Here is a 12,137-nt window from a genome sequence, read left to right as displayed (position 1 = left end):
CTACTTATGGCTACTGGCATTGCTTAAAATGAATCACGAGATCCTACCCTCTTGGGAAGCCAAGGCCAGAATGATAAAGATTCAAAAGTACTCGCATAAGTTTCCATATTTTTATCTGATTAATTCAACACCTCCAACTGCATTCCCTACTAACCTACAATAATATGTCCTTCTCATCACCAGTCGTACTACTGGATGACGACAACCTTCGCCTCCAATGTTTTACTATGCAGATTCTTATTCCCCACCAATACTGAATGAAGGTGGTAGGCTAGACAAAAATAAGACATTCCCTATCCTTCAATAAGTTGCCTTTATGGTGTTACGCCCTAGGCTGATGGTTGCGATTAGACGAGCAGCCATCTATCTTTGCGTTCTTCTGCTTGCCTAGCTTGGTGGTTGAATAATACTCCCTAGTCCTCGATCAAGCAGAGACATCTTCTTAGATGATACCCTTGTGTCTCCTTGGTGTTGCATCACATCTTCAATACGATATGATAGGTCACTTGATTGTTTATCGTCTTCCTGCGCTTCGATTTAAACATGCCGAACATGTTTTCTTCCGGCAGTCTAGAGGTTAGCATGGCATAAGTACATATAGGAGGGGAGAGTCTCGGCTTTATATTAGCATGTGCATGCGGTCTGTTACACTGCTATTATGTATGTAGTTCACAAGTGGGTGATCCTGTCTTATTATTGCTCCGTTGAAGTCGAAAGAGGAGTAACCAAATTGCCTAGGTTACATAAACTACCTGTTATCCAATCTCTATACAAGTCTATTATATCATTGAGCCGGCTTAGATTTTAAACCGTCAACCATTTACATCCTTATATAATAACTACTCCAAACTCTCCAAACTTATCTTACATACATATAAGCAGATCAATATAATAATAGATCTAACTATATAATTACATACCCAAGATATGGTGGGTAGGTCAAGTTTACTTGAGAGGTATGTTGACCAACACGAGACAAGGGTTCCGAATTGATTCACAGAAGGTTAAGCTATCCTTATAGGCCTACGCACAGCTGGTGTACCCCCATATGTAGCTGCGCTTATCGGCATCACTAGCACCACCCAAAGCTGCAGTTGCCCTCCCTAGGTACATACATACAATACATCGACTGCACTAGCCCCGTCAGATCAATTTGAACCTCAATCCACTCATTCGTTTTTAAAGGTCAAGTTAGGTACCTAGGTAGGTACCTAGGTACGTATCTGTGTATGTAAGATAGATTATCAATCAGCGATGGCCAGTACCAATTGCCCGTTCAGTTGCGGCCCGGTCTGGACCATTCAATAGAGAAACTACTGAGGCTATTTATGTATTGCCCAGTCAGCCGGTCTGACCTCACTGCTACATATCATTATCCATTATCCATTATCCATTATCAACAACCTTTGTTCTTATCGCCGTTAAACCTCACCATCAATCATCACCTATTCAATTTGTCTATATCCATGTCCCATGTCTTCATCTCCTGTCTTAGTTAGCAACTATCAAGCTGCTTTCAGTCTAGAGCTAATAGTTCTCCAATCGCCAAGCAGCCCTACCCGATAACAGAAACCCTTTTTTTTACTCTCCCCACCCCCTCCCCCTCTTCTTCCCCCAGCAGAGAAGCAAAGTGGAAGCAAAGAAGCAAAGAAGCGCCTCCTACACCGAACCTTTTCCCAAGCTCACACCTACTGCAAACTTTCAGTTGCACACCTCCCGGGAAGACGGGTGTTCCACCAATAGCTTCCGCCTGACCTGGCTTAAACCCCGACGACCCCAAGAAGAAGGATAAGGGGGAAAAAAGAGAGATAATGGATGACCCTTCGAGCCGTGAGTTTAACAATGCACCATCCGACGAGCCACAGTGTGCGCCAAACGCTCCAGCCCCCGCTATGTCGTCGGACTTGCATTCCTACATACCGTCGCTACCTCAAGGTCACGAGCTTCCATTCGTACGGCCATCATCGTATCTCAGACCCAAATTTCGGAGTCGTACAACGCCTGTTCCCACGACGCCAATGAGTCCCATTGATGAAGAACAGTTGCAAGGCCTAGTAAGTCGCCAGCATATGCACTTTTATATTCTATAGTATAGACTCCCTGGGTGTCATGTCGCCTTATCTCTACCCGAATCCGGTTCTCGGACCTGGCATCTTGGTGACTTACGACTGACTTTCCGTTCTTATAGAGAGGCTTGCGCAACTTTCTTCGGGTTAGAACTAGCTACGACGTACTCCCGTTATCTTTCCGCCTCATCGTACTCGACAATGATCTACTAATCAAAAAGAGCTTGGATATTTTGATCCAGAATGGTACTTCAAATACACGCATGTATATCCCGCGACGGCCCGAACAGCCCCTAACGTGAGCTATTAGGAATCGTGTCCGCGCCTCTTTGGGATTCGCAGCAGTCTAGATTCGCCGGTCTACTTACAGCGACCGATTATATAAATCTAATACAATATTACTGCCAATTCCCCGAACATATCGAAGATGTAGAGAAGTTTAGGCTGAGCAGCCTCCGCGGTACGTTGCACCCGAATTGCGAATGTGCGGGGACGTGTGGATTGAATTGGTTGTAGCTGACGCTTCAGCTGCTTAAAGACATCGAAAAAGCAATCGGCGTGCTTCCGCTAGAGACCGTGTCCGTCCATCCGTCGAAGCCACTCTACGAAGCTTGCAGTCGTATGCTTAAGAGCCGCGCTCGTCGTATTCCTCTCGTCGACATCGACCACGAAACCGAGAGGGAGACGGTCGTGAGCGTGATTACGCAGTACCGAATACTCAAGTTCATCGCCGTCAACACGGAACAGCATACTATGCTTCTCAAGCAGACGGTACGGGAGATCGGGCTAGGAACATATAACAATCTCTCGACGGCGAAGATGACGGATTCGGTCCTAGAGGTGATCAATTTGATGGTGGTGCATAACATATCTGCTGTGCCTATTATTGATAAAAACAATGTCGTACTCAACGTGTTCGAGGCCGTCGATGTTATACCTTGTATCAAAGGAGGAGCATACGATGAGTTAAAGTCAACAGTAGGAGAAGCGTTGACAAAGAGACCGGAAGATTTCCAAGGCATCTACACTTGCCAAGAGGATGACAGGCTTGATTCGATATTCGTTACCCTACGCCAGTCTCGAGTCCATAGGCTAGTAGTCATCGATGACAATTGGCATTTGAAGGGCATTATCTCGCTGTCCGACATCCTTAGGTACGTCCTATTTACTGGCGCTACTAGCGATGAGGGCGAATATTTCCCACCGCCGTAACAAGTCGATGGTAACTCGACGCTTTTTGTAATGACGGTACGATACCTTGGAAACTGGAAACGGCGGAATACGAGGATCATGGAGTCATAGTGTGTTATTGGTAGGCATTACAGAGGAGTCTGGCGTTCGAAAGACTAAAGTGGTTTATGAGGATCAGTCCTTTTGAGCCCGTATAGGTTTTCATTATCTCCATATTCTCACGCCGATCTATCTAATCGAGTACGACTGCCTTGGGTTAAGGGGAGGGGTTATAAGGTCCAGATTTGGGGGGCACGGTTTGGTAGAAGACGAAAATGTCCGGATTTACTACCTACTATGAGTATGACACGTTTTAAGAGCACACTAGATTTTTAGTATTCAAAGGCTAGGTTTATGATATGACCATTTACCTAGCTTAGCCGCCTTAGCTAACCTATATATAGAGGATGTATATGTTTTGTTATTTTACAATGGCCTCACTATACGTAATTCCTATATGATGGTGTGTTACATGAGTAGGTACCTTATTCAGGTACCTTAGGTATTCGTATAGAAGGTACACCCTCACTTGTTACAACTTCCAAGTCGCTTCCAAGTCGCTTCCAAGTCGCTTCCAAGTCGCTTCCTCCAAGGTCTCCTAATCAAAACACGGAAGGATAGATGTACTTCCTACGTGTGGAGGCCCTGAGTTCCAGGTACACCAACCACATGCAGGTCTATTGATTTCTTTCCTGTTACTAAACTACATATACCATTCCTTTATCCAACATATTCCTTGTCTTCTATAGGTATCAACAATTTACTCATTATCCAATAGACCAAATGCAGTCTTACCATGATGATACAGCTACGGCTTCAATTCCTCTTAAAGGAAAAGAGCCTGCACCCGCTAGCTGTTCTACATCTTCTTATCATCTTCCTTACCAACGAAGACGCCCGCTCTCGCAGCCGATAGTTATTAAGCCACGTCCAGCGCTGACTACATCGCGATCACTCGGCGCCCTAAATACTCATTACGACCGCAAAACTAATACTTGGACGTCTTCTAGTGGCGAACCAGGACTTCTGTCTGAAAGTGAGGAGGCAGGTGGCCGGGAGGAGTTTGTCGACGAATATAATCGACTCGCAAAGAGGGTAGTGCATTCCGTCCAGTGTTCATCTTTCGACGGATGCTGACTGAAAGATTCTAGTACGGTATTCGGCTACTCGTGACTAGAGACTTCCCCGTAGACGCTGTAAGTGAGGTTGAACGTGTTATAATAAGATTAATTATAATGACAACAATAAGTCCGTTCCAACCCGGAGACCAAGTTGGCTTTCCAAAGCCCTACGGCGGACATCATCTGGTCAATCAACACAGACCGTAATCATCCGGTCTGAGCCACGACAGCTAAGGCATCGACGAAGCGTCAGCGATGTTGCTCTGAATCTTGTACACCACGTGAAAAAGGACGAATTGAAGGGCCAAACTCTTCAGGATTTAGTACGATTGTGTGGGAAGAGTATATTCTATTTACCTACAGAATATGCTCCGTGCTCTTTAGTATTACCTACGTGCTTCCGTGCGCTCGCCCAAGCTCTTGTACAACACGGTAGGAGGTTTGCAGTGATTGATATAAATCCTTCAGCTAATGCGTACTCACTACAGCTGATACAAGAGGGATTTTTCGGGTACCGGGCTCTGCTCGAGTTGCGAACATACTCTATGACTACTACTGCCCTGATAGGGACGCAAGGGACGCAAATGCCATCTCAATTACAACTCGCTGCCCGAATCTTCCTACACATATCAAATGTAGTGCGCATGATATCGCTTCCGCTTTCAAAAAATTTATAGCTGGGCTGCCCGGTGGCATTCTGGGCTCGTTGTCCCTTTTCGACGCCTTCGTTGCAATTCACAGTCAATTGCATGCTGATCCCGAGCTCACTAAGACCAGGGAAACCAAGCTTCGCGCACGGTTGATTGCACTCGCCATTTGGACCGTGAGATCACAGTATCAGAGAGAGCTGATATGTGCAGTGTTTGGCTTATTATGTTTCGTCGGCCGAGCTGCTGAAAATGCCCCCCGAGAAGATGAAGACGGGAGACCGCTTCCGACAGCCGACTTGATGGGATATAATGCTTTAAGCATAGTATTTGGCCCTCTCTTGGTCAATGATCTGATCGACTCTTACAGCATGAAATTGGCAGACCCTGCAGCTGGACTAATACTGCTCCCGGTGTCTGCTCCGAAGTCCCGAAAAGAGAGGCACAAGCAAAGAAAATCTAAATCTCGTGCTGAAGATTCGGCCTCTCTCTACACGGTGGACAAGGTATATGTCGCTAATAATATCACGGAAATGTTAATAGTGCATTGGAGGGAGGTGGTTCAGCAAATGCGGAGCCTGGGCACCCTGAAGATCAGCAGACATGAACATATCGCCCAACATAGGACGAATAGGGCCAAGTTAGGTTCCTCAGCCTCAGACTCATTCCCATTAAGAAGGCCACCTAAATGGAGTAGTCCTACACCATTGCATACGCAGAAAGACAGAAACGTTTCTCCTTTAGCTAGAAGTCCAACTCCATTACCTAGTAAGCAGAGACGCCAACTATTCATCGTGTGTCATATGCTAATTATCAGAAACAGAGGGTAGCTTAGTCAAGCCACGAGATACAATAGTGGATGAAGTTGAGCCTATATCTACCAAGAGACAGCGATCACGACCGTCCAGTTCTTGTACTTCATATAAAACCCAAAGCAGGATTTCAGAAAGCTGTCTCTCGCCTACAGCTGAAGAAAGTCCATCAGCTAGCCAATATGCAGTAAGTGATGAAGCAAGTGTAGGCCAAACGTCTCACCCAGCAATATCGTCTGCTGCACGAACTTCGCCCAGCGATAGTCTTGGGAGCGTATTGGAAAATCAAAGTTTGGACAGAGTGTCGGATGGCGGTGAGAGCGAGACTGGAGGCCGGACCAGGGAGCGGCCATTTCGTATTGATGTGCACGAGGATCCTTCGGTTCTCCACAGCCAAAGCTCATCAAGTCATATACTGTCCGGAAGCGAGTTAACCTTTCATAGCGTCAAGTCATCCATCGTCGAAATTAGCAACAATGAGGGATATTCGTCGCGACAAGGCTATGCCACACCAAGAGCCAAAGAGCTTGGCATACTTAAGAAATCGGCGTCAAAGAAAACAATAACCCCAGTCAGGTCGTCACTTTCAACCGAAGAGTACCATAGCAGTCACGCTGGAGATTATCTCTATACTTCGGCGCGGAATGTTGACTATTCCGAAAAGTGGAAAGCTTTAAGTCTAGCCAGTAAGACCAGCACGGAATCTCTAGCAAGAGCTGCAAAGGAAAGACGTTTAAGACGTAGTCCGGGCAATAGTGGCTTTCGACGGGGCGAGGAGCTGTCGATCCAACGAAACGAAATACCATCCACCCCAGAATGGAAACAGCAACTGATGGACACGCGAAGTGAAGGAAGACGGAAACCAGCTAAGCTTTCACCCGAGAAGAAAAGCGTATTCGAGAAAACTCCTCATTCTGAGCCCTTAAGAGAATCAGCTTTGCACAAACCAAGATTATCGCCAGGCGGAAGTGTTTTCGAGGGGGGAAGTAGGCCTATTTTATATCGTTCAAGCTCCAAACCGACGCAAGGTGCAGTGAAGGCCATGGCCGCGCTATTTGACAATACTATCAGTAATTCTCCTATTAGCACGGCAGCTATACTTCCCAGAAAAACCGGACATGACTCTAGCAGCGTACTATCTCCATATTCTATAAGCAACTCGCCATCGAAAACAGCTAGGTCTAAAAATACAGCAACAACCAGCACGCCGTCAAATACATTTGATGGTTCTAAAGGAGGATTTCAACTACCGGAGACACCAACGCGAAATCGAGAGTCGGGGTTATCAATAGATGACGGCATTTATGGCGTAGGTCTCTCGGGTGCAAATATTGGGAATACACCAACTAAATTTCCTGTTATTTCGCTACGTCCTATTGATAATACATTGGCCGCTTCGAAAAAAGCACCACTGGGTTCGACGACTCGGCTAGTTCCTACGCGCGATCGAGAGCTTAATCAGCCGCCGAGCTTAGGAACTATGGTTCCTCCCCTTGAGGAGCCTCCGATTGCTCAACACATCAATTTTACTCGACCATACCCATCCTCTCCCCCATCGTGTGATGAGAGCTATGGTAGAGCATCAACGGAGAGTCCTCGGCCCGGAAGTGGTAATTCGATGCTTCATGCTCAGATTCGCCACCTACAGAAGCATCTAGAGCACCGAGCGGAAGAAAACACTCAGCTACGGCGACAGTTGGAAGCCCGAGAAAACATGGATATCGGCAAGCTGTGCGAGCAGCTTAGGGCGGCAAGACGCGAGTCCAAAATGTGGAGAGAAAGAGCAGAAGCGGCGGAGAAGCGAGTCGCTGTCTTTAAGCAATTTACAGCGCGTGTTCGAGGGCTTCGCGAGACTGTTACTCTCGAAGATGCTGAGGGTGATATATCTGGCAAGGGACAAGTTGATGGGCCAAGTCAGCGTGGTGACGAACGGAAAGGATGGTGCAACACGTGCTACTCGGAAGTAACTGAAGAGCAGGAGGGGATTGAAGAACGAATACGCCAATATATGAAGAAGCAAGTCAGTCCAGAAACTAGGGATAAATCCTGTGTTAAGAACGGCGGGCTTTGGGGCGCTAGGGCACGAAATCAAGACGCACGGACGAATGCCTATGCCAACAGGACAGCGCAACTGTGGGATATTACCGATGAGTTATTAATGTTTGATGGTAATACGAAGCGCGAGGACTAAGAAAACATTTGGTGGGTGATGGAGGGGATGATAAGGGGGTTTTGTTATGCACTACGAGGGTAATGCTCAGTTAGTGTCGGTCACAATAGGATTGTAATAGATGAGAAGCTGTAAGAGATTCGTCAGTATTGCTTGCTCTCAACGAGGTTCTCAACGAGATGCTACCGTCTGAATAGATAGTACTCGGTAAATAGAATATGGGGAAATATGGTTGGTACCGTTCTTGTTTCTCATGATTCTTTTCATCAATCTTTTGTGTACTTGATCTTGACATCGGCGAGGGTTGTCTTGAAAAAAAAAAGAAAAAAAAAAGGAAAAAAAAGGGGGGGCCTCGTAGATGTTCTTGTTTAAACAATTTCTTTAACAACTAGTGTTAACTAATTGGTAATAGTTAAGCCTTAGACCAAGGTCTGTTATGGGATATACCATGGTGGTGGTTTTTATAGTTTCAACCTGTATAAGCCGTAGATAGCTACCTACCTATCTACCTGTATATCTACCGGCATGTATATGAATACAATACCTTCTAAGGAAGGATTCCGATTGGTTATAGCGAAGAGGTATTTACGCCCGATGCTTACTCAATCCTCTTTATTCGTTTAGTATACTACATGAGGTATGTATGAGCTACTCCCAGCTGCTTACTCTGCCTTTGTCTATTCACTTACCTGCCTATCGCGTCAAGGTGCATGCAGGCTTGTACAGCATAGTAGGTGGATATTTATTGGTAAACTTCAAGGCCTAGATTCTTCCATCAGATATATTAAGTAGGTAGTTAATTACATAAAAGTAGCAAATGCTCTTGAGTTGTCATATGAATGGCCTTAGCTCCAACGGTCGCTGAAAACATTAGGTACATCTATGCATAGGGAGTACTTTGGCATCAAGTATATATAATGAGTGTTTAATGCAAGATTATACATTTTATTGAGGTACTGGAGGTTAGATCCGGGAAAGGATAGACATACATAGGTAGGTACTTCTATCTGGCGTGAATTGGTCGCGATTCCCCAGATTACCTATCGGGAAATAGAGTACTTGGACCGGGGTCTGAGTTTCTCCTTCCAAGTTGTCGTAGCTTTTTAGCTTTACCTTAGGTACCTCCTATGTACATGTACCCATAGTGGACCTACATTAGGTACGTACAACCTTGGGTTCAATGTTGCTTTAACAACTTTCTTTTCAACACCACATATTCACCAAATACTCACCACATACTCACAACATATTAATCCATGCCATGAGATGACAGAGCATTGAAAATTATACTGCTCAGGGTATTCTTCAACCTCTCCTACCGACGACTTTGCAAAGTTGAAGGTCTGAACATATTATCTAGATGCGCACGGCTGAAGATGATTGGCCCCTGGCGTTCATCACTACGACATCGCTACTGTGCTAACACACCGTATCTACCTGAGTCTAGCCGACCTTATCCATATCAAACATCATGACGCGACGGATAGTAAGTTGCCTCTAAAGGAACTGCTCACCGCATGTCTGTCTAGCTACCTGGTATCCGTCGAGAAGGCTAACGATACCGGCTTTGACTAGGTGCGCACCATAACCCAGCTCGCTGCTGCCGCCGTATTCGCATTCTTCGTCATTTTCCTCTTAGATCGAAATTTCCGACTTCTACCTAATTCCGTCCATGAATACATGCCCCAGCACCATCATGGCCAAGTCGTCACTGATATAACAATTACACAATGCTCTAAAGTTAACCTGTTTTCATCCTGCAGGCTCGATCCTGAATCATGGCATCGGGTCGAGAAGAACCTCTATTTGGACAAATCGTGGATCTCCAAGGCCTACATTCATGTCCAGAGAAAGAAAGAGGAGGAGCTGAAAGCGGAAGACAAGGTGGTCGTGGGTGTCACGGTGGGCCGACTAGACCCTTCGACGGGAGCCAAGGGGCAGACGGGTGAAAAGTGGGAGTCTCGTCCAGCGGGCCTATGGGTACTACGGTCATCCAAGCCGACAGCGAGCGATTCTAAGACAGCTGTTACCGCGATAGATGTTCTCTTCGGCGACGACGCTGTCGAGGTTCGAGACGGGTGGCAGTTCCAGAATACGCCCTTGTTATTTGACGTCGGGCCAGATATACCGAGTGCCCATATCACCGTTCGACAGGGAGGTCCGGTCGAGCCTATAAAACCTCAACCACGAGTGAGGGACAATGGAAAATTCAAGATAATGCAGCTGGCAGATCTTCATTTGAGCACGGGCGTTGGTCATTGCAGAGATGCGGTTCCGGACGAGTATGAAGGTGGACCTTGCCTGGCAGATCTGCGGACTCTAGATTTTGTATCCAGGCTGCTGGACGAGGAAAAACCTGATCTAGTTGTCCTTAGCGGTGACCAGGTGAATGGTGATACCGCTCCCGATGCGCAGTCGGCCATCTTTAAATATGCGCAATTACTCATCAAGCGCAAGATCCCCTACGTATCCATCTTCGGTAACCATGACGATGAAGGGTCGCTACCTAGAGCTGGGCAGATGGCGCTGATTGAACAATTACCGTACTCATTGTCTGTCGCCGGACCAGACGATATTGACGGGGTTGGTAACTACTTTATCGAGGTCCTTGCCCAAGGGAGCTCGAAGCATTCCGCTCTTACGGTATACTTGCTTGATTCCCACTCATATTCTCCGGATGAGCGGCAATGGAGCGGCTACGACTGGATCAAAAAGAACCAAATCGATTGGTTTAGACAGACTTCGGAGAGCCTGAAGAAGAAGCATAAGGAGTATACTCATATCCATATGGATATCGCCTTTATCCACATTCCTCTTCCGGAATACAGGGATCAGGAATCGCAGTATGTAGGCGAATTAAGGGAAGGTGTCACGGCCCCCAAGTTCAACTCCGGATTCCGCGATGCCTTGGTTGAGCAAGGCGTCGTCATGGTTAGTTGTGGACAGTATGTATTTCTCCATACCCCCTTTTTCTACTACAGACTAATGTTTGATCCTTTAGCGACCATGCAAATGAGTATTGCATGCTATCATCCAATAAGGAGACAAAGAGGCCCGAGCTGTGGATGTGTTATGGTGGCGGTGCCGGATTTGGAGGATACGGCGGCTATGGCGACTTCGTCCGCCGGGTTCGTTTCTTCGACATCGACATGAACGAAGCCCGAATCACAACTTACAAGAGACTCGAATACGGCGATACCGTAGCTCGTATCGATGAACAAATCATCGTCGACGGAGGCAGTGTCGTACCGCCCAAGGATCAGAGCTGAGCACACAAATCATGGGAGGATTTCGGAATTTCAAGTTTAACTTCACGACGTGACGCTATCTCACTCTACGCGCTCTTCGCACAACGGAGAGCTTGGATGGCTACTAATCCACGATTTTGGACTATTTTGGATCGGGACGGTATTCTACAACGTAGCGACGGCGATGACTCTACGTCGGCGCAAGAAAAAGAAAAGGGATGCACAGGGCGTTTTGGTGCGACGATAGAGATGGTCGGTAGGCAGGCTATAGTGTTCGGATAGTTCGTGTATTATACGAGACAAGGCGGACGGGTAGCGTATATAACGAGCGGACATCAAAATTAACGGTTGCGGATTTCTACTCCTACGTCTTGGTAAAGTGCTCTCTGGCCTAAGCGCATACATTCGCCCCCTCTCCTGATCAGATATCAAGGCTCGTGGTTAACGCAAATATAGCAACATAGCAAAAAAGCCACGGCGCCATGGTGCGGTAATGATATGCTAACATATAAGTAGTCCTAGAAGGGGGCCTGTGTATTCTATGAGAACATTTCACATCAAATCCTAATGTCAACATACTAAAAGTAAAGGTTTGAACTACATCAAGGGCAAGCAATTTCTAATGACTTCTAACCTAGGTAGCTTTACTTTAAGTATAACCAGGTAGTGATATATAACAAGCAAGCAAACAAACAGGCAGGCAGGCAGACACGGAAGAACTGTATAAGTAAAAGGGGCTTATGTGTGAGATGAGATTTTCATTATCAGTTCCTAGGTGCCTTGGCTATCTGGCAGAGACACGTTGTTTCTGTCTCTTGCTATGGGCGTAGGTGGACTGACTGA

At 46.4% G+C, this 12,137-nt stretch overlaps 3 protein-coding genes across 3 annotated transcripts; all 3 read left to right on the top strand.

The window, feature by feature from the left end:
* The first annotated feature begins 1,354 nt into the window (after positions 1-1,354).
* F4813DRAFT_355318 (CBS-domain-containing protein) lies at positions 1,355-3,820 on the top strand. The gene is made up of 4 exons (XM_049242853.1): positions 1,355-2,054; positions 2,189-2,312; positions 2,377-2,526; positions 2,605-3,820. Exons 1-4 carry the CDS (start codon positions 1,812-1,814, stop codon positions 3,276-3,278), a joined length of 1,191 nt encoding a protein of 396 aa, XP_049100953.1. The 5' UTR covers positions 1,355-1,811; the 3' UTR covers positions 3,279-3,820.
* Positions 3,821-3,834: 14 nt separating this feature from the next.
* Positions 3,835-8,487, top strand: F4813DRAFT_355316 (uncharacterized protein). Its single transcript, XM_049242852.1, has 6 exons — positions 3,835-4,391; positions 4,448-4,492; positions 4,546-4,849; positions 4,906-5,832; positions 5,888-8,175; positions 8,286-8,487. Exons 1-5 carry the CDS (start codon positions 4,080-4,082, stop codon positions 8,065-8,067), a joined length of 3,768 nt encoding a protein of 1,255 aa, XP_049100952.1. The 5' UTR covers positions 3,835-4,079; the 3' UTR covers positions 8,068-8,175; positions 8,286-8,487.
* Positions 8,488-9,139: 652 nt separating this feature from the next.
* F4813DRAFT_355313 (Metallo-dependent phosphatase) lies at positions 9,140-11,759 on the top strand. The gene is made up of 4 exons (XM_049242851.1): positions 9,140-9,344; positions 9,407-9,532; positions 9,622-10,991; positions 11,048-11,759. The coding sequence occupies exons 2-4, from the start codon at positions 9,518-9,520 to the stop codon at positions 11,313-11,315; spliced, it is 1,653 nt and encodes a 550-aa protein (XP_049100951.1). The 5' UTR covers positions 9,140-9,344; positions 9,407-9,517; the 3' UTR covers positions 11,316-11,759.
* The last annotated feature ends 378 nt before the right edge of the window (positions 11,760-12,137 follow it).

This window comes from Daldinia decipiens (assembly GCF_022478715.1).
Source record: "Daldinia decipiens strain CBS 113046 unplaced genomic scaffold F4813scaffold_11, whole genome shotgun sequence".
Classification (NCBI taxonomy): domain Eukaryota; kingdom Fungi; phylum Ascomycota; class Sordariomycetes; order Xylariales; family Hypoxylaceae; genus Daldinia; species Daldinia decipiens.
This window is presented reverse-complemented; position numbering and strand designations above follow the sequence as displayed.

Coding starts and splice junctions, on each gene's coding strand:
- F4813DRAFT_355318 (XM_049242853.1), top strand. CDS start 1,812: ATGGATGACCCTTCGAGCCGTGAGTTTAACAATGCACCATCCGACGAG. Junction 2,055..2,188: donor AAGAACAGTTGCAAGGCCTA/GTAAGTCGCCAG, acceptor CCGTTCTTATAG/AGAGGCTTGCGCAACTTTCT. Junction 2,313..2,376: donor GGATATTTTGATCCAGAATG/GTACTTCAAATA, acceptor GTGAGCTATTAG/GAATCGTGTCCGCGCCTCTT.
- F4813DRAFT_355316 (XM_049242852.1), top strand. CDS start 4,080: ATGCAGTCTTACCATGATGATACAGCTACGGCTTCAATTCCTCTTAAA. Junction 4,493..4,545: donor GAGACTTCCCCGTAGACGCT/GTAAGTGAGGTT, acceptor GACAACAATAAG/TCCGTTCCAACCCGGAGACC. Junction 5,833..5,887: donor AAGTCCAACTCCATTACCTA/GTAAGCAGAGAC, acceptor TATCAGAAACAG/AGGGTAGCTTAGTCAAGCCA.
- F4813DRAFT_355313 (XM_049242851.1), top strand. Junction 10,992..11,047: donor GTCATGGTTAGTTGTGGACA/GTATGTATTTCT, acceptor TTGATCCTTTAG/CGACCATGCAAATGAGTATT.